The sequence below is a fragment of the Narcine bancroftii genome, chromosome 1 (genome assembly GCF_036971445.1).
Source record: "Narcine bancroftii isolate sNarBan1 chromosome 1, sNarBan1.hap1, whole genome shotgun sequence".
In the NCBI taxonomy this organism is placed as follows: Eukaryota; Metazoa; Chordata; class Chondrichthyes; order Torpediniformes; family Narcinidae; genus Narcine; species Narcine bancroftii.
The window spans coordinates 5,546,532-5,572,175 of record NC_091469.1 but is presented as its reverse complement, the minus strand read 5'-3'; the positions used below and the strand labels follow the sequence as shown (position 1 = coordinate 5,572,175).

The following is a 25,644-nucleotide window of genomic DNA, read 5'->3' as shown; positions in this document are numbered from 1 at the left end:
CCCTTATCCAGACATCTAAAATCCAGCAAGCGGGGACTGGCGGTTGGCGGAGGCAGCCGAGGGACTGGCAGTCGGGGGGAGACTGCCAGACGGTGGGGGAGGCGGCCGGGGGAGACTGCCGGGTGGCCGAGGGACCGTGGTTGGGGGAGATAGCAGGGCGGCCGAGGGACCACAGTTGGGGAGATGGCCTGGCGACTGGAAAGGGGTGGGGGTGGATACAGCAGCACAATTTGGGTGGGCTTTCCGAAATCTGGAAAAATCTAAAATTTGGAACACACTATCCCCCAAGGGTTCCGGATAAAGGATTGTGTACCTGCATTTACTACTATCACAGTATCTGCAGATCTTCTTGCCTTTTATTTGATAAATGGATACAACACTTTCAATAAAAAATCAGGTTAACTACAAAACCAGTAATGCGAACAACTATGTCCTGTTAAACATGGTCACTCAACACTGTTGATTTTACCTTTCATGAAGAGTGTTTTCACTTTTCATGAATTGGTTTTCTCACTGGTTAAGAGTGACAAGGTCAGGTTGTGCTGTAACATCACCAGGTGATAGTGACATCTCATTGTGAGGCACTGGAGTAGATGAGGAAACTTCTGTTCCTCCTCCTGGATAATTTGTATTAAGGCTGGCTGTCAATGAAGTTGACTTACCTTGGTCAACAGCCTTGATGGAGAGAAGCATCTGGTTGTTTTTCTAATATGTCTTGGGCAGCAATTTCTCACTTCGTCCATTTTTGTCTTGTGGGAATTTAACAATGTGTGAACAGATCCTAAAGTTGTTTGGAGAGGAAATTAATTTTCCAGAGTAGCTGACCCGAGACTTCAGTGTTCAATTGGCTGGATTAGGCATTACCAATGTGGTTCTCCTGTCTTATGGACAGTTAGCTTGAGGCAGCAAAGCCATTTCTCCTCATCTGCACTCCTGTTGGGTGATCTCTCTTCTCGCCGAGACGCAGTCCAGGTGGGTGATCTCTCTTCCCGCCAAGATGCAGTCCAGGTGTGTCTTAATTCTCAAATTCTGTTCCTTTGACATTGCAAATATAATTCCTGCTGGATCATTGTCTCCTCTGGGCAATGCCAAATACCTGCAAACTGTGCAGATATTCGATTCCACCAACTTTGGGTTGCCACAACATCCTGGAATTTTTCACCCATGGATTTCCAGTCTGCAACAAGATCAACAAGTTTCATCTGGAAGTGGATGGTGCAGACCACTCATACTGTTGAACAGGGGTGGGGTTATTCAAACACTTAAACCAGCAATCCAAATTTCTTTTTGAAGCCAGCAACATGCAGCATCAGAAGGAAACTTCCCTTCGGAGGCTACTTGCAATGCAAATGTGTTCCATTCCTTATTTATTCACATCACATCTTGATTGTGTTATTAGAGGAATCTAACAGGGTTATCTTGATGTACCTCAAGCAGAACTGATGTTCATTCTGGCCAACAGATAGAAAGTTTCAAATGTACATTGCAACCTCTCAACCTGGACAATCATGCTCAGTATCATGCAAGAAAATCACCTAAAATCTCACAAAAATTAAGCAGAATCTACTCCTGATGGATACATCCTGCTTAATCTTGGATACTGAGTGTCAGAATGGCATAATTCTATCAATACAACATGTGTGGAGCCACTATCTCCTGATTCATTATAGGTGTGGCAATGTATGCAATGATTTGAGTAGCTGTCCACCCACCAGACAACACTGCTGTAAATGTTTATATGTACCTAAATCAGGACACATGCACATGTGAACAATCACACACCTGATGATTATTCTCCCAACCACTCTTCCTATTGCTCTCAGCCCTTTGTGCCAATCAGATTTCATCCCTGCGTTGTTGTCCCTTTTCCCAGCGATCCAAAAATCTATTTTACCTTTTGTGAAAGTGGTTTTGTGAAAGTGAACTGTTGGTGACACTGGAAGTATTGCTCATGAACCAAAAAGCGTGTGTAACCTCGGCAGCAGAGGGCAGTATTGTCAATGGAATCCTACCCAGGAGCTGGGTGCCAAAAGTCGAATAATTCACTAGATGAAGACACTGGAGAAATGGTGGGTTTGCTATGTGATGTCTGACTGCCAGCGGAGGTGGGATTATGCCTGAGCAAATAAACCAAGTGCTGGAAATGATGTCAAAGAGAACCAGAGTTAGACTTTACAAAACTAACTTGGTTTTTCACTTCCCATGAACGCTGCCTGACCTGCTGAATATTTCCAACATTTTCTGATTTGTAAGCAAATAATGTACTGCTGGAGGAACTAATCAGGCCAGGCAGCATCTATGGGCAGAAATGGTCAGTCAGCGTTTCGCTCAGGACTCTTTATCGAGACTAATCTAAAAAGGGATGATAATAAACATTGTTTCCCTCTTCTTATTGCTTATCTCAAACCGGCAACAACAGAAGATGCAATTCAAAAGGGTTAAATTTTAACTCTATATTTATTAATGTCTTAACACAATTAACCCCACTATAAGCATCTATAGCAAATATACAAATATCATATACTTACAAACAGTGTGAATGTAGAAAACCCAGACCATTACTCTGTGCCCAATGTTCAAAAAGGAAAAATCCTCAAAAAGCCCAGGTCAGTCAGTCCAAAAAAAGTCCATAAAATTCAATATCAAAGTACAATGTCCTAGTTCAATTCTTTAACTGATTATAAAAGATGTTGTATTGAACATTGGAGAGAGAAAACTGACTGATGTTGCATTACAGTAAACATATGAATCCACGCCTAAGAGGCATGGACCAAAAGGTCCAATTGCTGTCTGCCGCTCTCTGCTTCACAGCTGGATTCTCCCTTTGTTCTCAAAAGTTCCAAGCAATTGGCAAGTCAGCATTCAGCTGTACCATAAGTTATATGGAGTTCTTAGCAGAAATCCATCCTTTATAATGACAGTCCAGAGTCCAAAAGGTCAGTCCATGATCCATAACACCTCCCACCCACAAAGAAAATTTTGGTCTGCAAGAACAAAATTTTAGTAATTGATTAAGATGTCACAATATAAAGCAAAACACAATGTTCATCTACCGCCATACACTAATTAATTTCATTTACAAAGTTTAGCATCTAGAAATACAATCAGCAATCACATTATCCTTTCCCTTAATGTGTGTTATCATCAAATCATAATCTTGTAAAATCAAACTCCAATTTAACAGGTGTCTATTCTTATTCTTCATTTTATATATAAAAAAATAATGGATTATGATCAGTGTACACATTGAGGATTTTTGAGCTGTACAAATGTAAACATCAAAATGTTATAGAGCCAACACAAGAGCTAACACTTCCTTCTCTATGGTCGAATAATTCTTCTGATGATCATTAAATTTCTTCGAGAAGTAGGATACAGAATCATCAATAATATTATCATTCTTCTTCTGTAACAACATCACACCCACAGCTTCATCAATGGCATCCACGGCTAAAGAAAATGGTTTATTTAAGTCAGGTAACTTAAGCACAGATTGGTGGCATAAAATGGCCTTGGATTTTACAAATGCTCTTGGCAACATTTCAACCCGACAAATCTTTCTCCCTCTTAAGCAGTTTTGTTAGAGGGAATGTAATATCTGCAAAGATTTTACAAAACTTGCGATAGTAACCAATTATTCTCAGGATCCTTCGAAGAGTTTTCTTACTAATTGGAACGTGAAACTCAGAGATAGTCAGAAATCTTTGCCTCAACTGGTGTCAACTGCCCCTGTCCTACAACATAACCCAGATAAGAAAGTAGTTGCATGATCAAACTCGTGTTTACTTAAATTAACTGTGAGATTGAAGTTTGAAAATTGATTAAACAATTCTTACAACTCAAGGATATGCTCTTCCTACGTGTCACTACTGAAAACTAAATCATCAATGTTAGTACCTGTTACTTCAACCCCTGGATTACAAAATTAATAATTCTTTGATATGTCCCTGGAGCGTTCTTCATAACAAAGGGCATGACATTGTACTCATGCAGCCCAGAAGGTGTTACAAATGCAGAAATCTCTTTACCCCCATCTGTTAAAGGAACACCTCAGAAATCTTTCAACAAGTCAATTTTAGTAAGGAATTTTGCCTTCCCCACCTTTTCTATGCAAGCATCCACTCTAGGAATAGGGTAAGCATCTGTCTTTGTCACAGCATTTACCTTCCTATAGTCAGTACAAAACCTAATATTTCTATCTGGCTTAGGCACTAAAACACAAGGTGAACTCTAATTGAAGCAGACTTTCTAATGATACCGTCCTTCAACATGTAGTCAATTTCCTGATCTACTAGTCTGCACTTTTCCATATTCATCCCATAGGGATGAGGTTTAATAGGTCTAGCATCACCTACATCAACATCATGGTAAGTTAGGGAAATTTTCTGAGCTACATCTGCAAATAAATTCTCAAATTTTAAAAGTAAATATCTCATTTCTTTCCTTTCTGAAGTTTAGAGATGAGCTAACTTTGTTTCCAGGTCTTGCAAAACCAGAGAATTTTCCAACCTCCGGCTTATCAATTTTTGTGTCCCACAACCTTCTCTGAAACTATTTTTATTTGCCTCCTTATTATCCCAGTTGATAACCATCACCTCTAGAGAAAGTTTATTCTCTCTGTGAGGCATCTGCTCAAAATATGGTTATATTTGAGTTTCTCATCTGCAATTGGGTGTTTCAATAACATAACTGACCTCACTAATTTTAGTGAGTCTAATTTTAGACTCAACTTTATATGGCCCTGAAAACCTAGCTCTAAGAGGACTTGAACATGTAGGAAACAGAACCAACATTTTGTCACCAGGTTTAAAATTTCTGATCTTTGTCTTGCATTCATACCAAACCTTCCTTTTCTGATGAGTGGCCTTTAAATTCTCCTTTGCCATTTCACAAGTTTTAAGCAACTGTTCCTTAAATTTAAAGACATAATCCAACAAATTTAAATGCACATCATTATTAACCCACTGTTCCTTTAATAACATTAAAAGACCTCTCACCTCATGTCCAAAAACCAACTTGAATGGACTAAAACCATGTGACAGACACTGCAAATAAAAGCAAATGAACCCAATCATCACAATCCTTTTCATTCTCTAAACAACAAGTTCTCATCATGTTTTTCAGGGTTGAATGGAACCTCTCCAAGGCCCCTTGACTCACTGGATGGTATACAAAAGATACAATCTGCTTAACTCTCAATTCATAAACCACTTGGTGGAATAAGCCTGACAGAAAATTACTCTCTTGATCTGACAGAATTTCTCTAGGCAGATCAACCAAGGTGAAAAAGGTTAACAAAGCCTTCACAATTGCCTTTGCTTTAATGTTTCTCAGAGGAATGGCCGCCAGAAACCTTGTGGCTGCACACAAGTGTCAACAAATACTGATACCCATCTTTGGTTTTGGGCAATGGGCCAACACAGTCCTTTTCTTTTTAGCCACGGTGAGGTTCAACAATGACCTTCATAAGTGACTTTTCCTTTGGCCATGGTGGGATTCAACAAGTCTGTTGAGCTTTCCCTTTAATAACACTCTACAACATAAGAGACCATTGGTTTTGTGGCCAATTTAAACTCACAGCACTCTCTCAAAATGCTGAAAACCTGTATCTATCTCAGTTTCCTCAAATGGAGGAACTAACCTAACTTTCTCTCACCATGACCAAGAATTTGATCTTGAGACTCTTCTTTTCTCCTGCCATTTTCCATTCTAATCTTTTCCAGGTCATGCGGCCTAATTTTCTCATCTGCTTGTAGTTCTAATATCTCAGTTCCATTTCCAATCTCTTTTGTCTCTGGGCTGCCTCCAATTCTAATCTCTTTAATTCCAACTGTATTTGTTCAGAAGATTTACTCTTGGGAAACTGCTCTAACACTTCTTTGTCAAAATTTCCTGCTTCTATGTAGTATTTTGCAATTTTCCTTCCAATCTCAACCTTTTTCATTTGTGGTTCTGTTGAAGCAATTGCCAACTTGTTGGCAATAGTCATCAATTTGTGCTTTTTAGCCTTTTTCAAATTCTCAAGAAAGGGCAATGCCAAAAATCCATCTATATCCAGGCTCGTTGCTGTTGATTTCACACACACACTAGCTTTTAATGATCTTTACCAAAGGAATTTCTTAGACCAGACTGGAATTCCATCAATAGCCAAGCTCCAGCTTGATTCAGACTCAGACAATTGATCACTAAGTTCTCAAATTTGTTTGGATCCTGGAGCAACAACAGAAGATGCAATTCAAAAAGGTTAAATTTTAACTATTATAGACTATTAACAATATAACGTCTTAACCCAATTAACCCTACTATAAGTATCTATAACAAATATACACATATCATATTTATAAACAGTGTATGTAGAAAACCCAGACCATTATAGTCTGTGCCCAATGTTCAAAAAGCAAAAATCCCCAAAAACCTCAGGTCAGTCAGTCCAAAAAAAATACAGTCCACAGAATTCAATCTCAAAGTTCAATGTCCAAATTCAGTTCTTTAACTGATAACAAAAGATGTGGTATTCAACATTGGAGAAATGACTGACATTGCATTGCAGTAAACTTACGAATCTACACGCAAGAGGCATATGCATTTCACCCAGCTCTCCAGCTGCCCTCTGCTGCTCCAACTGCCTTTTCATTTGCTGTTCTGCCTCTCCAATTGCCACTCTCTGCTTCACAGCTGGATTATCCTATTGTTCTCGAAATATCCAAGCAATTGGCAAGTTAGCACTCAGCTGTACTACAAGTTACACAGAGTTCTTAGCAGAAATCCATCCTTTATAATGACAGTCCAGAGTCCAAAAGGTCAGTCCATGGTCCAGAACTATATGCATAACATCACTCTTTTTACACTTTAGTCTCGATAAAAGGTTCTGACCTGGAACGTTGACTGTCCATTTCTGCAGACAAAAGGACTTGCTCCAACTTCTCATCATTCTATCAAGATTTCAGCATCTGCAGTTTTTGAGTTTCTTAATTTTCTTCTTCAGCTATCCAGGATCTGTAATTTGTTTCTTTTGGAAAATTCAGCGATGCATTGGAATGATTGTACAAGGTTTCTGTGAACCAGCCTGCTTATGTTCATTCCCTCTTGAGTTATTTAAACTTTTGAATATCACTGTTATTGAAATCCTTCAGGCCACCAGCTCCAGCTTCTAAGGAGTAATGTCAACTTCCATCTTTAACTACACAGAACATCCCAGTGCACTCCAGAGGAACATCAGTGACTGCCAAGTCACATCCGGAGATATCAGAGCAGATAAACAAAATCTCAGCCAAAAAAAGTTGGTTATGGGGAGTGGCTTATAGGTGGATACAGAGAGGGAGAGTGGCAGGAGGGTTGGGGAAGGAATTTTTGAGCTAATGGAGCTAAAAGTATTTCTGCAGAGATCCTTGAGGGATTTATACAGGCTGGAGTATTCGTTACAGAAATGGAGAGAGGTGAGATTATGCACTGGGTAAGTGAGAGCCATGATAGATGAACAGGTCTTGGCAAGAGGTTTAGGTACCAGATTTTTGAGGGTGCCATGGTGCATGCATTATCCTGCTATTAATCTGCATGTGTGGCTCTGTGGATCTTGAGGAGGCTGTGATGCTGGGCTCACTGGACACATTCATACTCACTCTTCATTCAGTCTACCCTCTCCCCTTCCCCTCACTCTGCCCTTGATTCTTCCTACATCGTCACTTTAGAGGCATGCCTACACACCCATTGTTACAGCTGTTGAGGTTGAAGGTCTGCAACCTCTCAGACACTGGCTGTCAGACAAGACGCAGCGCAATAGCTGTTTTTATTGTTCCTCAGGACTTGCTGCTTTGCTTAATGAAGTTCTCCTTTCTATTTAACCCAGAGATCATCCCAAACTTGCTAGGGTTCCAGTAACTTTCATAAATTTCCAAATACTCAGGAAGAATTACATCAGAGGAATTTAGCTATCCCAGCATTCTTGCAACCTCTCCAGAGACTTGGGCAGATCCACAGTGACTAGGTATGCAGGCTGACTCAGATTCCTGAGATGTAATTTCCTGTTCTGTTTCCATGTGGAGTTGGTAAGTCAATCAGACTGAATTTATCCCAACTTGGGACTTTTCCTAGAATTTTAAACTATAAATTGCAGTTGGTGCTGACTTGTACATATTAATCCATGCCTGCCTTAAAATAGCTCAGAATGTACCACTTGAATTAACAGTGTACTTAAAATTTAAACTAAAGACTGGAAACACTCAGAAGGTCAGGCGGCATCTGGGGAGGGATAAACAGAATTCATGCTTCAGGTCAGTGGCTTTCATCAGGATTGCATCCTGTAACAGAACCACAACCCTGCTTTATTTTCATTGGTGTATGATCTGTGCTTTGAAATGTAGCTGGCAGCTGGCTATTTGAGTTGGACTCAAAATTAATGAAGAAATGGCAAACTAACATCGAGGCTCTTGTAAGTCTGGAGATGAAAAGAAATACATTACCACAGATCCCAGTGACAGTAGTTCAGGCTGAGTTTCTTCAAAAGGGATCGCAATAATAAGTAGACAGTTGGGTCCAGAGAAAGGGTATGGGTTGGGAAGGAGTTGGGGGAGGCTGGAGGGGGAGGAGTGGAAGGAAGAGGACTGAAGTGGAAGGGCGAGGAGCAGTAATGGAAAGGGGAACAGGAGAGAAGTTGAAGCAGAGGAGTAGGAAAAGAGAGAAGGATGGGGAGGGAAAGGAGTGAGGGTAGGGAGGAGAGGGAAAGTGTGGCAACAAAACTGGAAAAGGAATCCACTTCCTAGTCCATTGAGATTTGCCTAATTGTTTCTCAGGATGTTTCTAGCAGTGTTGGAATACACAAGTAGCAGATGATCAGGAGGAGTTAAAAGTCCAGACCCTCTCCTGTGAGTCTGGTTTTTTTCTGGCTCCAGTCAGAGCTCATGGGATTAGTCTTTTATTTAATAGCTAGGTCGATAGTGGATATTTTTTCCTCTCAATAATGATTTTTGGGAATCTTTATCAAAGGCCAAAAGTTATTAAAATCTTCAGTCCAAGGAAAGGGTTGCCAAGTAAAACAAGAGAGAGAGGCCCACATTGCAGGCTGAGCAACAGTGCAGAGTGGGTGAACGGGAACAATCCAGTCCGGCCTGCGACTGTGTCTCAGTGCCAGCTCCTGTCCATGATAGGACACAGCAGGCCAAGGAACTACCTGCTGCCACCTAGTATTGAATGGGCCCTCTGTTCCTCACTGCTTGGATAAAAAGGGTAGTTCAATGTATTTACAGTTTTGGGATAGGTCTGTCTTTAGTGGAAAGTGAAACTACTTTAAAAGTTTGCTTATTTTAAAATTAAATTAAAAACTTCTGGCTGCTCTCCTCACCCTTTCTCTCCTTAGATGTTCAATCTTTCCAGGTTTAAGGCCCATTGCATTCCTCCATTCTGGACTTCTTGCACATCCTGATTTTCACTGCCCCACCAATGATGGTGCATCTTCAGCCAGCTGGGGTCTGAAATTCCCTCTCTCCTCTCACAACAATATCACTTCCATGTGTTAAACAAATGGGAGAAAATCCATTGCATTAGAGGAATCGGGTGAAATTATAGAATGACAGTCAAATGGTCCATGATACAAAGGATCTAGGTCCCTGCAATTAGTTTTCAATATAATATTGAAACATTATTTATTCAACAATTTTTTAGTGAAATGATTAAACATCACATGCATAAATTCATTGCAAAACAACGCAATGTACAAGTAACATCCATGTTACACCTTTTATTTCAAATCTTTTTAATAATCGTGCAAAGTACTTTTATTTTGTCTTGTCACTTTATCCCTATGCACAAACATTTATCTTTCACCTGTGCGACCAAGATTCAACCTCAGGCTGGCCTGTTGTGACCTATGTGTCGCCGTAAGGCATTTGACTGTTCTGAGATGTTGTTTCACATGGCTAAAGATCAGAAAGAAACTTATCACGAATGTTAACAACTCAATAAAGGGAAAATCTTTTCTCTGACAATTGAAGCTGACAGATATAAAATAATTATCCGAAGTATCAGGCAGGATAAAAGCTTCTTTGCAGAGAGCTGTTATTATCTGACATGCACTTCCTGAAAGGATGGCAGAATTGCCCTTGAAGTGGATTCACAAGTAGGGCAATGGGGTAAAGGTGATGAAGGGAGGATATTTGGTGAATGTGGCATCTCTTGTTTCTCAAAGCCACTGAGTCACACAGCAGGGAAATAGACCCTTTGGCCTGGTGAATCCACAGTGACCATCAAGCCACACCTTTACACAAATCCTACTCTTCATTTTAACATTTTATTCTCACTACAAGCCTTCTGCTCTCCACAGATTGTACCACTCACTTGCACACTGGGGCCAATTTACAGTAACCAATTAACTAATTAATTTGCAGGTCTTGCAGTAAAATGAGAGGAAACCAGAAAATCCATGCAATCACATGGAAACCCAAGGTCCCTAGAGCCGGGAGGTAGCAGCCCTACCAGCTAAGTAACTGTGCTGCTCTTGTGTTTGGGCTCTCGTGAAACCAGGGCACTTGGAGGTACAATACCAGAGGAACCTATGCAAGTAGAACTTCACCTGCTGCATTGAGCAGGTGTTCAATCTGTGAGCTCACTGCATGCCAGCCGTAGGACAACTCACCTATTACAAAGTAAAAAGAAATAGGAATGATTTTGGGGGTTGGTGTAGACAGACTATTGAATGGAAGCTCAGCAACCAATCAACACACAGCACACAGATTCAAATAAACCACAGTGAGGGACTTTCAAAGTGAAGGTTGCATTTACTGTGTGACACACTGGTCACCACTGACCATCAGCATTATGTAACGACTCACTCTGCCTATGCAGGTATCCAAGGAGATATTTCAGTCTATAAGAAATAACCAGAATTACTCGGTACATATTTTGTTCTGGGGCTTGAAATTATTGAGTCACGTTGTCTCAACCATGTTGCCTGGGTCTGAGTGCATTCCGAGCACATTACCTTGCATCAATGTATCTTGAGTTCATCATCATAGAGTAGAGAACTGAATCGCCATGTCCCAAGTACTTTGTCTGGAATCAGAGGGTCCCAAGCAGCTTATCCTGGGTCAGATTGTGCTGGGCATGTTGCCCTGGGTTAGAAAGTCCTGAGCATGCTGGCCTGGATAATATTGTCCTGGATCAAAATGTGCTGAAACACATGACGCTGGATGAGAGCATGTCCTGAGCACATTGACCTGGGTTAGAATGTGTCCCAAGCACATTGTCCTGTGCCGATGTCCGGAGCACTTGGTTTTGTCCCAGGCCAGCCTGGGATCAGTTGATGGGAGTTATGTGGCTCCGCTGGAGGCTGAATTCCTTGGCCTTCAGTCGTAGATTGGCAATGCTGTTGGCCATTGTAACCCCAGGACTGCTCGTGCTTGATCCATTCGAATTGTACGATGGTACTGGGCTGTAAATATCACAGAAGATAAAGTTTCAAATACTTTTGAGCCAAGTGTTTGGCATCTCAGGACGTGCTGATCAGAGGGCTACAAAAGGCTCCAAGTCAAGTCTAACCCAAGGTACCTCATGATGATAGAGGTTGGACCCACCCACCATACAAACCCATGCCAGATGACCCACATATTTAAGACACAGAAACATTTCCTTAGATCTGTTCTATTGAGTTCTCAAGCCAATTGCTATAAGGGTTGGAGATAGAGTAAAGCTCGATCTCCGCTGCCCCATCAGGTTCTCCCAGGCACTTAGAAACTGAACAAAGCTCCCTCTAATTTGTTGAATCAAATACTCTCGGGGACCATTGATTGGAAACAGTAAATCTCTCTTTATATCATCATCGAATAGTTAGAGCCAATGAGGTTCTTACTTGGGTTTAAAAACTATTGTAATGTAGGAAACATAATATAAATGAGATATACATGCATACAGAATTCAAACAAGCAGCAAAAAAATTGAAAATAAATAGGTAAAGAATACAGGTTTAAACTTGGCATGCCTCACCATTAGTCTGCCAATTCACACAACATGCCATCTCAGGCAACCAGAAAATGTACTTGCTTGCATCTACCAATCCCCATTGGTGCTGGATACCAGGGGTTTTACTGTATTTAATTGCATGTGTTGATAGAGTAAATATTGACCAGAACTTTAGGAGCAAACTTTCAAGTAATGTCAGAGGATCCTAACATCCATCTGCAAAAAGAGACAGGGCCCGGGTTCGCTTTGGTATCTAAGTTTGGGTTTGTGAAGCCCTCCCTCAGCACTGCACTGAAGTATCTGTTTTTAATAAGGTAGATTGAAGGATAAATAGATTTTGGGAACAAGTTCCTGATCAATATCTAAATGGATGACAACTCTCCTCGCACATTCCTATCAGCATCGTGATCCTTCAGTCAGGCTGCAAGACTTGAGCCCATGATCTTTACAACTGCTGTGCAGTGAATCGTGGGTCAGGCAACACTGGGTCTGATTTGGGATTAAGCTTTCAAATGGATGTTTAATAAAACGGCTCAAGAGAAATTGAAGAATGTGTGCGGTGTATGGTCATGGGTTCGGTTTATTTCTCCCAATCCTTTCATGTCAAGAGAAAAGTTAGGAGACTGAAAATGTTGGAATCTGGAACAAAGAACAGAATGCTGGAAGAACTCAATGGGGGAAGCAGCATCTCTGGAGACATAGGAATAGCCAAACTTCACATCAAAGCCTGTATCAGAATGAAGAGGAAAATTTGCCAACATACAACAGTACAGGGGAGGGATGGAGTGGTGTGGGTGATGGGATGGGGAGAGGGTGATGGGCAGATGGAAGCAGATGAGGTAAGGGGCTGGGAAAGGACAACCAAAGGAGACAGGAGAGTGTGTGATACAGGAGAGCTCCAGGGGTGTGGGTTACCTGAAATCAGAAAATCCAAGGTGCAAACCATTAGGTTGTAAATGGAATTCAAGATATTCTTTCAATCTGCTCCTGAGCAATGAAGAGGGCAAAAGGCAGGTTGGTGAGAGAGTAAGGAGAGTTAAAATGACATGAAACCAGAAGCATGGGATGACATGAGCCATCAAGTCCCATCATGCATTGCTCTGGTAAGCATCACTGACCTGTACGATGAGTTGGCCGACCACGAGAGAAACTCTGTGCTCAGAGAGGCCTGCCGGGGGGCTACAGGCTGCTCGATGGCTGCTTCTGTGCCATAGGACTTGAGGAGCGAGACTGTCCTGCTGGCTAAGGAGGCTCGTTCATTCCTGCGAAACTTCGCTCTTCGATTCTGAAACCAGACCTAGGAGTGTAATAGAGTTGGGGAGGTGGGCGGGGGGGGGGGCGGGGAAGAAATAAGACAGAGTGAGAGAGAGAGAGAGACAAATGTAGCTGTCTTCTGTCATCTAAAACCAATCTTTGGTGTTTTACTGAATTTACTTGATAGAAACAGTTCCTTTCAGACAAATCCATGTTGCTCTTCCCACACGTCACCCTTTCAACTTATCAAACAAAATTCTGAAGTGTACTGACATGCTTCATGGGAATGTAAATGAGATAAAATACCAAGCCACATGTAATTAGGTTAAGGGAGCAAAGGCCTGGTTAAATAAGTAGATTTTTAAGAAGTTTCTTGAGGGAACAGAACAAGGTAGAGAGATCTAGGAAGGGAATTCCAGAGTTCAGGGCCAATGGTGGTGAATCTGAACCTGCAAGAAGCTAGAATAGGAAGAGGAGAGCCACCTCCAAATGTTCTAGGGCTGGAACAGGTCACCAAGATGGTGAGAGGTGTTGCCTTGCAGGGGTTTAGATTCAAACAAAACTGCAGAGATCTTTTCACGACTGTGTTTATCCAACTTCCCCTTAAAGGTATCCATGAGAGATTCCCTGTGGACCAGGCAGAGTGAGTTCCAATTTAACAGCCAGTGGATCAGTAAAATAACACCACAAAGTTTGGCAAAACGAACAGTTTGAGTTCCAAGTTCTGCTGTGCTGTGCAAGCTACCAAGGAAGAAAGGGCAAGTTAACACATCCGGTGAAGAATTGGCTGCCATAAGAGCATTGATGAATTTAAGGGAGGCTTGAAATTTGTCAGCAGTAAGAAAATGATCATTCGACTGAAGGAGTTTTTGTGCTACATAAACATCACATGGCCTTCCAAATTTTCCCTCTGTATACTGATCCCATTTACAATTGGTGTTGAAGTTTGAGGTTCTGTTCTCACCTGCACTCGCGCTTCACTTAAATTGACCCTCCTGGCCAGCTCCTCCCGGACAAATGCATCTGGGTAATGTGTTCTCTCAAAGACTCTCTCCAGCGCCTGTAGTTGTGAGCTGTTAAATGTAGTCCGGTTCCTCCTCTGCTTCTTCTTCTCTTTCTGGAGATCAGCATTTAGAATCCGGCGCACAGCTGTAGAGAGGGAGGGGAGGAGAGGTCATACACAGCATTGCCCTGACAAAATTAAAAAACAGATGACCCTAGTGAAGGTCAGTGCCTGTGGAACTCACACCCTGGGACATTCAGTGGTGCTGGTAAAATCACATATTTTCAGTGTAGCACAGAGCCTCCTCGTGAAACCTCCATTGCAGTCTTGAGTATAATTGAAAATGATCAAGTACCACAAAACACTACAGCACAGAAAAACAGGCCCTTCAGCCCTGAATCAGCCAAGTCCCACCATCCTACACCCAGTCCACATCCCTCCAGACCCCTCCCATTCATGTACCGGTCCAAATTTTTCTTCAGTGTTAAAACTGAGCCTGCATTCACCACTTCAGCTGGCATCTCGTTTCATATTCCCACCATTCTGCGTGAAGAAATTTCCCCTAATGTTCCCCCCTAAATGTGGTAAATGCAGGCTTGATCTTGTGTTTTAAGAATAAATTGGATAGATACATGGATGGGAGAGGTCTGGAGGTTTATGGAATGGAAGCAGGTTAGTGGGACTAGCAAGATGATGGTCAGCAAGACTAGAAGGGCTTAATTATCTGTTTTCTGTGCTGTAGCATTCTATAGTTCTAAACTTCTCCCCTTTCACCCTTAACCCATAACCTCTAGTTTGTCTCTCTCGCTAGGAGTATTAGGAATAAAGGGGATGAACTTAGAGCATGGATCAGTACGTGGAACTATGATATTGTGGCCATTACTGAAACTTGACTGGAGGAAGGGCAGGATTGGCTGATACAGGTTTTGGAGTTTAGGCGTTTTAAAAAGATTAGGATGAGAGATGAAAAGAGTTGGGGGGGGGGGGTGGAAGTCAGAAATAGGAAGGAAGCTGTCACTGTACTGGGAATAGTCTATAGGCCCCCAAATAGCCCTCAGGACACCGAGGAGCAGATAAGCAGGTAGATTTTAGATTGGTGCAAAAAATACAGGATGGTAGTTATGGGTAATTTCAACTTCCCTAATATTGACTGGCACTTCCTGACTGCAAATAGGCTGAATTTGTCAGGTTTGTTGAAGAAGGATTCCTGACACTTTATGTGGACCAGAGGAGAGGCCATACTAGAACTGGTTCTGGGTAATGAACCTGGTCAGATGGTGGACCTCTCAGTGGGGGAGCAATTTGGTGAGAATGACCACAACCCCCTTAGCTTCAACAAAACAATGGAAAAGGATAAAAACAGACAAAAATGGGAACGTGCTTAACTAGGGAAGGGCTAATTATGAAGGGATGAGGCAAGAACTAGTGAGAGTAAATTGGAAACAGATGTTTAAGGGTGAAAGCATAGAAGTAATGTTCAAGGTAGGTTTGTCCCACTGGGACAAGGAAAAGATGGTAGGAAAATAAACAGAGGGACTTTGGGGATCCAAATCCATACATCCCTCAAGGTGGTCACACAGGTTGATAGGATAGTTAAAAAGGCCTATGGGATGCTGGGCTTCATTAATAGGGGGATTGAGTTCAGGAGTAGAGAAGTCATGTTGCAACTCTACAAATTTCTGATGAGACCACACTTAGAATATTGTATTCCGTTCTGGTCACCTCATTATAAGAAGGATGTGGAAATTATGGAGATTTGCCAGGATGTTGCCTGGATTGGAAAACAAGTCTTATGAGGCAAGGTTATCATAGAAGGATGAAGGTCTACAAGATTATGAGAGGCATAGATAGGGTGGACAGCCAGAATCTTTTTCCCAGGGCAGGATCTGTAAACACCAGAGGACATATGTACAAAGTTAAGGGAGGGAGGTTTAGGGGAGACATCAGGGGTAAGTTTCTTTTTATATTCACAGAGAGTTGTGGGTACCTGGATGGTGATGGAGGCTGAAACTTTGGGGGCATTTAAGAGATTCTTAGATGCATTGCCACATGGATGAAAGAAAAATAGAGGGTTATGGGGTAGGGAGGGTTTAGTACATTTTTTTAGGAAGGAATAAATGGGTCGCCATAACATCGAGGGCTGAAGGTTCTGTACTGTGCTGTATTATTCTATGTTCTAACCTCAGTAGATTTACTCTATCTATACCCATCATATCTCGATCAAATCTCCCTGTAACTCAGTTCCTGAAGTCCCATTGAACCTTCTTTGCATTTTTCAATTTTATTGATATCTTTCTTGTAGTTTGGTGACCTCACCAATGCCTTGTACAACTTTACTGTAACATCCCAACTCCTGTACTCGATACTTTGATTTAGGAAGGCAATATGCCAAAAGGTCACTTTTTAACCCTAGTGACACCACTTTCAGAGAATTATCCCAGATCCCATTGTTCTACCACACTCCTCAGTGTCCTGCCATTTACCTGTGCATATCCTACCTTGGTTTGTCCTTCCAAAATGCAACATCTCACCCTTGTATGCTTTAAATTCCATCTGCCATTTTCAGCCCAGTTTTGAGAACACTGGTCTAGATCCCTCTGAAAGCTTTCCTCACTCTCCACTATACCTCCAATCTTTGTGTCATCTGCAAACCTGCTGATCCAATTTACCTCAATTTCATCCAGATCATTGATATAGATGACAAACAACAATAGACCCAGCACCGACCCTTGAGGCACATCACTAGTCAGAGGCCTCGAGTCAGAGAAGCAATCATCCACCACACTCTGGCTTCTCCTATAGAGCCAATATCAAATCCAGTGTACTATCCTACCAAGCAACTGAACCTTCCTGACTAACTTCCCACATGGGACTTTGTCAAGGCCTTACTAAAGTCCACATGGACAATATCCACAGCCTTTTCTTCATTAACTTTTCTGGAAACCTCCTTGAAAAATTCTATGAGATTCATTAAACATGACCTACCAAGCACAAAGCAATGTCTATCCCTAATCAATTGCAGTTTCAAAGACTTGTGTGACCAATCTCTTTAGAACACCTTCCAAAAACTTCCATTTGACAAGGAAGTCCAAAATGATCAAGTACCACAGAACACTACAGCACAGAAAAACAGGCAGTGACCTGCATTTTCAATTGTATGATCCTTTTTAATCCCAGAGTGAAACAAGAAGGTAATCATGGAACCGCACAGCACCAACCTATATAAACCTGTTCCACAATCAATCTAACCCTTTCGACCTCACAGCAATAACCCTCCATTTTTTTTCTTACCTCCATGTGTTTAAGAGTTGTTTAGATGCCCCCAATGGGCCAGCCTCCATCACTATCCCCTGCAATGAAAATGTGACTGGGCACTTATTTTCCTTGCACTCTACTGCGTAAAGGGTTGGCACTATTCCTGGTGCAAAGTTCATACATGGTATTGCAGGGAAAAGCAGACCAAATTGATAGCAACCTCATTGGACACTTCAGGAACTTCCAAAGGGAATACCAGATTGGCATCCCAATCAAATAATTCCCTACTTACCTGCAACCTTCTGCCACCTCAGACTTCCCCACCGTATTTTACTGAGTGCATGTCCCACACCCTTTCTGATCTCACTGCCAGCTATTCAAGGTCCAACCTCAACCCTTCAGTTTCCCCAACTGGTCTGGTAGCGTCCATAGAAGGTAAAGATTACCGATGATTCAGGCCTGAGTCCTTCTTCATAGAACAGGAAGGTGTCAGAATAAAGACAGGACTGGGTGGGGGAGGAGTCCAGACCAACAAAAAGTGTTAATTGCATATGATAAGAGGAAAGGTGAGAATTGATTTTGGCTCAGAGGGAAAAGGAAGAGTGAAAAGATAGAGCTGAAGGAAAGGTGACAGAGGAAGAAATTGAAGGGTCGGGGGGAGGGGGTGGAAGCCAGAGAAGTCTTTGTTAATGCCATCTGGTTGAAAGGTGCCCAGGCACAAACTAAGGAGTCCTCCAATTTGCAGGTGGTCTCAGTCCAGTTAATGCAGGAGAGCATGAACAGACATATCAGCAAGAGAATGGAATGGGCAATAGAAATGGGTGGCCACTGGGAGATCCATACTATTGCGGCAGACAGAGCCGAGGGGCTCAACAAGGCTGTTGGAGCACTGGAGGTGAATCCACAGACACTCAGTGACTCTGGGAGGAATTATCTTTTGCTTCTCTTTCACTGGCTCGGCAATTTTTGCTGATGGCAAATCTGTCTTCCTTACAGAAAAAATAAAAGGCAGTATTACACTGTTTTTATTACATGACAATAAAGGAATGAATCTTTTGAATTTCGCCTTTCCCCCTCCTTTCACAGAGCCAAAATCAATTCTCACCTCACCTCGCCCATCCAATTAACACCTTTTGTTGGTCTGGACTTCTGTCCCAGCCAGACTACAGTCTTTATTCTGACACCTTCCTGTTCTTTGCTTATTCCTTGAAGGGCTCAGGCCCAAAACATTGGTAATATATCTTTACCTCCTATGGACATTGTGAGACTGGCTGAGTTCCTCTAGCATTTCTGTGCTTTTACTACAATTATAACATTTGCAGACTTTCATGTTTCACTATATAATACAGAACATGTAATATAACATGATATTTACTTCTGTCTGCTGTAAGGCAGTCAAAGAGTCACCATCAGTGTTGCCTGACGCCCCTTACAGTAAGAAAGAGAAGTAGAGTCCCTTCAGAGTCGGTGAGTGCTCAACGCTCCCGCAGCCTCTGCAGCTGCACAGACACCTGCTCAATCCATTGGTAGCCCAAGCTCCAGATCTAAACCTCTGACATGATCTGGAAGCTTTCAGCACCTGAGGCCCTTCAGGAGCCCTTCTTGCCCTCGGCACGCTCTCAAATCCCAGTTCTCATACCTGGTTCCAATGAGCCAGTCTCCAGCAGCGCACCGCCCATCCGGGTCCCCTGAACACAAGTTGCCTGCAGCCTGCGTAGGCCCCCCAACTGCTGGGCCCCTTGCTGGTCTGCTGCTGTTAATACCCACTGTTTATAATCTACAGTCAAGATGGATGGTCAGAAAATCAAAGGGTATTTAATAACTGTTTGTGAAAGAGAATAGGTTACAGGGAAATAAGTGGGGGATTGAGACAGATGAAGTTGCTTTGAGGTGTGTCTAAATATCCACCTTCTGTGGCATGAAAATATGAAGTATTAGAGAATGTCTAGGCTTTTAAGTTCAGGATCATCATTAATAGAAACACTACATCCAAGTTTCTACTTCTACTTCTTCAAACTCCACCATTTGAAAGAAAGCTAAGAGACTTTTTTCTGATTGTTTTCCTTGAAGTTATGCCTCTTCAATTCCAAAGCTTAAATTACAAGAAATTACGTAAACTGGTTATATTTTTGGGAGTTTAGATTCATGGGCTTGACAGAAAGAATCTATCTGCCCTGGTTGAGGAATCTAGGTTTGAAGTCTGTGAAATAAAATTGAGAGTGAAATCTGTGAGGGGAAGGTTAGGAAACTTTCCTCCATTCAAAGGGTGCTGGAAGTCGAGGTCTTCTGCAAATGGCAACTGATGCTGTCCCAAATCTTCAGATTTCTTACTTTGTCTCAGTCCTATTTTTTAATGATTCAGTTTTATACAAGTCACTCCTACTTTTCTTTCTAACTAGCACAAGCCCTATTCATTGATTCCAGAGTTAACTTTTATATTCTAATTCTTCAAATTCAATTCTCTTCATGGCCTTATCCCTCCCTTTAAACTCCCTATGTCCCTACCACTCTGAGATAGATCTCTGTACTCTTTCAATCTGCCCCCTTCATCCTTGGTGACCTCAGCTAGGATTCATTCCTTAATCTCACCACCTCTCTCTACGTTTAAGGATGCTCCAATAAACCTCTTCCATGACCAGACATTTTATCATTTGTCTGACTTGCTCCTGAGAAATGTACTGGTTGTGATACACAATTCAACTTTCAGGTTTAAACCAGTTTACAGAAGGGAGCAAGGACCCTGATTGAGATTTCAATTTAATTTAAAAAAAATATTTGAACTCCTGGAACCGAAGAGAATTGTAGTCAGTATAACTCTCTCCCTGACAAGGATATTTTTTTCTTGTATGGTTTTACTTTCACAAACCAAAGTGTTTTCAATTAAGGATGGAGGGATCTGCCAACCATTTAACTCACCACACTTTCAGCCTTGTTTTCCAATTAAAATATCTTTGGCTGCCTTGTTCTCATTAGCTGCGAAATACTTTCAGTCAGGAGCTGCAATCTGGGCCTGCATTAACATACGTCCTGCTGATTCCAACAGACTCTGCAGTTCAGTTTGCTCCACTGCCTTGCTAAGTTCTCATTGCCATCTCAGCTCTTTGATTTGAAATTAATTCCATTCTTTTATTTTCCTCCTACTCTAGAAAAGACATCCACTGAGAGAGCAGCACCGAGAGAATGCAGCACTCTTGGGGCATATACCGAGGGATCACAGCAAAAGGAGAATGCAGTACCATCAGGGCAGGGAGTGCTGCACTGCTGGTGGGAATGGATGAGTAGGGCCATTTCTGATGGAAAAACAGAGAGGGAGTCCTGCAATCTATCGCAGAGGGGCAATACGCAGACACACTTCACTGGCAGAGGGAGGTCCGAGCCCACGGCCCACTGGCAGAGTGAGAGGGTCCGAGCCCACGGTCCACTGGCAGAGTGGAGGGGTTCCGAGCCCACGGTCCAATGCCAGAGTGGAGGGGGTCCGAGCCCACGGCCCACTGGCAGAGTGGGGGGGTCCGAGCCCACGGCCCACTGCCAGAGTGGGGGGGTCCGAGCCCACGGCCCACTGCCAGAGTGGAGGGGGTCCGAGCCCACGGTCCACTGCCAGAGTGGAGGGGGTCCGAGCCCACGGTCCACTGCCAGAGTGGAGGGGGTCCGAGCCCACGGTCCACTGGCAGAGTGGGGGTGGTCGGAGCCCACGATCCACTGCCAGAGTGGGGGTGGTCGGAGCCCACGGTCCACTGGCAGAGTGGGGGTGGTCGGAGCCAACGGTCCACTGGCAGAGTGGGGGTGGTCCGAGCCCACGGCCCACTGGCAGAGTGGGGGTGGTCGGAGCCCACGGCCCACTGGCAGAGTGGGGGTGGTCGGAGCCCACGGTCCACTGGCAGAGTGGGGGTGGTCGGAGCCCACGGTCCACTGCCAGAGTGGGGGTGGTCGGAGCCCACGGTCCACTGGCAGAGTGGGGGTGGTCGGAGCCCACGGTCCACTGGCAGAGTGGGGGTGGTCGGAGCCCACGGTCCACTGACAGAGTGGGGGTGGTCCGAGCCCACGGCCCACTGGCAGAGTGGGGGTGGTCGGAGCCCACGGCCCACTGGCAGAGTGGGGGGGTCCGAGCCCACGGTCCACTGCCAGAGTGGAGGTGGTCGGAGCCCACGGTCCACTGGCAGAGTGGGGGTGGTCGGAGCCCACGGTCCACTGCCAGAGTGGGGGTGGTCGGAGCCCACGGTCCACTGGCAGAGTGGGGGTGGTCGGAGCCCACGGTCCACTGGCAGAGTGGGGGTGGTCCGAGCCCACGGCCCACTGGCAGAGTGGGGGTGGTCGGAGCCCACGGCCCACTGGCAGAGTGGGGGTGGTCCGAGCCCACGGCCCACTGGCAGAGTGGAGGGGTTCCGAGCCCACGGTCCACTGCCAGAGTGGAGGGGGTCCGAGCCCACGGCCCACTGGCAGAGTGGGGGTGGTCGGAGCCCACGGTCCACTGGCAGAGTGGGGGTGGTCCGAGCCCACGGCCAACTGGCAGAGTGGGGGTGGTCCGAGCCCACGGCCCACTGGCAGAGTGGGGGTGGTCCGAGCCCACGGCCCACTGGCAGAGTGGGGGTGGTCCGAGCCCACGGCCCACTGGCAGAGTGGGGGTGGTCCGAGCCCACGGCCCACTGGCAGAGTGGGGGTGGTCCGAGCCCACGGCCCACTGGCAGAGTGGGGGTGGTCCGAGCCCACGGCCCACTGGCAGAGTGGGGGTGGTCCGAGGCCACGGCCCACTGGCAGAGTGGGGGTGGTCCGAGGCCACGGCCCACTGGCAGAGTGGGGGTGGTCCGAGGCCACGGCCCACTGGCAGAGTGGGGGGTGGTCTGAGCCCACGGCCCACTGGCAGAGGGAGGTCTGATCCCACGGTCCACTGGCAGAGTGGGCGGGTCTGAGTCCACGGCCCACTGGCAGAGTGGGCGGGTCTGAGCCCACGGCCCACTGGCAGAGTGGGGGGGTCCGAGCCCACGGCCCACTGCCAGAGTGGAGGGGGTCCGAGCCCACGGTCCACTGCCAGAGTGGAGGGGGTCCGAGCCCACGGTCCACTGGCAGAGTGGGGGTGGTCGGAGCCCACGGTCCACTGGCAGAGTGGGGGTGGTCCGAGCCCACGGCCAACTGGCAGAGTGGGGGTGGTCCGAGCCCACGGCCCACTGGCAGAGTGGGGGTGGTCGGAGCCCACGGTCCACTGGCAGAGTGGGGGTGGTCCGAGCCCACGGCCAACTGGCAGAGTGGGGGTGGTCCGAGCCCACGGCCCACTGGCAGAGTGGGGGTGGTCCGAGGCCACGGCCCACTGGCAGAGTGGGGGTGGTCCGAGGCCACGGCCCACTGGCAGAGTGGGGGTGGTCCGAGGCCACGGCCCACTGGCAGAATGGGGGTGGTCCGAGGCCACGGCCCACTGGCAGAGTGGGGGTGGTCTGAGCCCACGGCCCACTGGCAGAGGGAGGTCTGATCCCACGGTCCACTGGCAGAGTGGGCGGGTCTGAGTCCACGGCCCACTGGCAGAGTGGGCGGGTCTGAGCCCACGGCCCACTGGCAGAGTGGGGGGGTCCGAGCCCACGGTCCACTGCCAGAGTGGGGGGGTCCGAGCCCACGGCCCACTGCCAGAGTGGAGGGGGTCCGAGCCCACGGTCCACTGCCAGAGTGGAGGGGGTCCGAGCCCACGGTCCACTGGCAGAGTGGGGGTGGTCGGAGCCCACGGTCCACTGGCAGAGTGGGGGTGGTCCGAGCCCACGGCCCACTGGCAGAGTGGGGGTGGTCCGAGCCCACGGCCCACTGGCAGAGTGGGGGTGGTCCGAGCCCACGGCCCACTGGCAGAGTGGGGGTGGTCCGAGCCCACGGCCCACTGGCAGAGTGGGGGTGGTCTGAGCCCACGGCCCACTGGCAGAGGGAGGTCTGAGTCCACGGCCCACTGGCAGAGTGGGCGGGTCTGAGTCCACGGCCCACTGGCAGAGTGGGCGGGTCTGAGCCCACAGTCCACTGGCAGAGAGGGGGGGTCCGAGCCCACGGTCCACTGCCAGAGTGGGGGGGTCCGAGCCCACGGCCCACTGCCAGAGTGGAGGGGGTCCGAGCCCACGGTCCACTGCCAGAGTGGAGGGGGTCCGAGCCCACGGTCCACTGGCAGAGTGGGGGTGGTCGGAGCCCACGGTCCACTGGCAGAGTGGGGGTGGTCCGAGCCCACGGCCCACTGGCAGAGTGGGGGTGGTCCGAGCCCACGGCCCGCTGGCAGAGTGGGGGTGGTCCGAGCCCACGGCCCGCTGGCAGAGTGGGGGTGGTCCGAGGCCACGGCCCGCTGGCAGAGTGGGGGTGGTCCGAGGCCACGGCCCGCTGGCAGAGTGGGGGTGGTCCGAGGCCACGGCCCACTGGCAGAGTGGGGGTGGTCCGAGGCCACGGCCCACTGGCAGAGTGGGGGTGGTCCGAGGCCACGGCCCACTGGCAGAGTGGGGGTGGTCTGAGCCCACGGCCCACTGGCAGAGGGAGGTCTGATCCCACGGTCCACTGGCAGAGTGGGCGGGTCTGAGTCCACGGCCCACTGGCAGAGTGGGCGGGTCTGAGCCCACGGCCCACTGGCAGAGTGGGGGGGGTCCGAGCCCACGGCCCACTGCCAGAGTGGGGGGGTCCGAGCCCACGGCCCACTGCCAGAGTGGAGGGGGTCCGAGCCCACGGTCCACTGGCAGAGTGGGGGTGGTCCGAGGCCACGGCCCACTGGCAGAGTGGGAGTGGTCCGAGGCCACGGCCCACTGGCAGAGTGGGGGTGGTCCGAGCCCACGGCCCACTGGCAGAGTGGGGGTGGTCCGAGCCCACGGCCCACTGGCAGAGGGAGGTCTGATCCCACGGTCCACTGGCAGAGTGGGCGGGTCTGAGCCCACGGCCCACTGGCAGAGTGGGGGTGGTCCGAGGCCACGGCCCACTGGCAGAGTGGGGGTGGTCCGAGGCCACGGCCCACTGGCAGAGTGGGGGTGGTCCGAGGCCACGGCCCACTGGCAGAGTGGGGGTGGTCTGAGCCCACGGCCCACTGGCAGAGGGAGGTCTGATCCCACGGTCCACTGGCAGAGTGGGCGGGTCTGAGTCTACGGCCCACTGGCAGACTTGGGGGTGGGGCTGGTCTGAGCCCACGGTCCACTGGCAGAGTTGGGGGTGGGGCTGGTCTGAGCCCACGGTCCACTGGCAGAGTTGGGGGTGGGGCTGGTCTGAGCCCACGGTCCACTGGCAGAGTTGGGGGTGGGGCTGGTCTGAGCCCACGGTCCACTGGCAGAGTTGGGGGTGGGGCTGGTCTGAGCCCACGGTCCACTGGCAGAGTTGGGGGTGGGGCTGGTCTGAGCCCACGGTCCACTGGCAGAGTTGGGGGTGGGGCTGGTCTGAGCCCACGGCCCACTGGCAGAGTTGGGGGTGGGGCTGGTCTGAGCCCACGGCCCACTGGCAGAGTTGGGGGTGGGGCTGGTCTGAGCCCACGGCCCACTGGCAGAGTTGGGGGTGGGGCTGGTCTGAGCCCACGGTCCACTGGCAGAGTGGGGGGTGGGGCTGGTCTGAGCCCACGGTCCACTGGCAGAGTGGGGGGTGGGGCTGGTCTGAGCCCACGGTCCACTGGCAGAGTGGGGGGTGGGGCTGGTCTGAGCCCACGGTCCACTGGCAGAGTGGGGGGTGGGGCTGGTCTGAGCCCACGGTCCACTGGCAGAGTGGGGGGTGGGGCTGGTCTGAGCCCACGGTCCACTGGCAGAGTGGGGGGTGGGGCTGGTCTGAGCCCACGGTCCACTGGCAGAGTGGGGGGTGGGGCTGGTCTGAGCCCACGGTCCACTGGCAGAGTGGGGGGTGGGGCTGGTCTGAGCCCACGGTCCACTGGCAGAGTGGGGGGTGGGGCTGGTCTGAGCCCACGGTCCACTGGCAGAGTGGGGGGTGGGGCTGGTCTGAGCCCACGGTCCACTGGCAGAGTGGGGGGTGGGGCTGGTCTGAGCCCACGGTCCACTGGCAGAGTGGGGGGTGGGGCTGGTCTGAGCCCACGGTCCACTGGCAGAGTGGGGGGTGGGGCTGGTCTGAGCCCACGGTCCACTGGCAGAGTGGGGGGTGGGGCGGGTCTGAGCCCACGGTCCACTGGCAGAGTTGGGGGTGGGGCGGGTCTGAGCCCACGGTCCACTGGCAGAGTGGGGGGTGGGGCGGGTCTGAGCCCACGGTCCACT

The 25,644-nt window shown here is 47.6% G+C and overlaps 2 protein-coding genes across 9 annotated transcripts in view; one reads left to right on the top strand and one right to left on the bottom strand.

The window, feature by feature from the left end:
* Positions 1–25,644, top strand: part of card9 (caspase recruitment domain family, member 9) — an 81,536-nt gene that overhangs the window by 44,626 nt on the left and 11,266 nt on the right. The window lies entirely within an intron of this gene.
* The window catches only part of LOC138754929 (paired mesoderm homeobox protein 2-like), a 28,825-nt gene continuing 12,802 nt past the window's right edge, over positions 9,622–25,644 (bottom strand). Inside the window, exons 2-4 of the mRNA XM_069919958.1 lie at positions 14,168–14,352; positions 13,068–13,246; positions 9,622–11,422 (exon numbers count right to left, since the gene is read on the bottom strand). Of these exons, the coding sequence (XP_069776059.1) occupies positions 11,287–11,422; positions 13,068–13,246; positions 14,168–14,352 (500 nt within the window). The 3' untranslated portion in view covers positions 9,622–11,286. The remainder of the gene's footprint in view (positions 11,423–13,067; positions 13,247–14,167; positions 14,353–25,644) is intronic.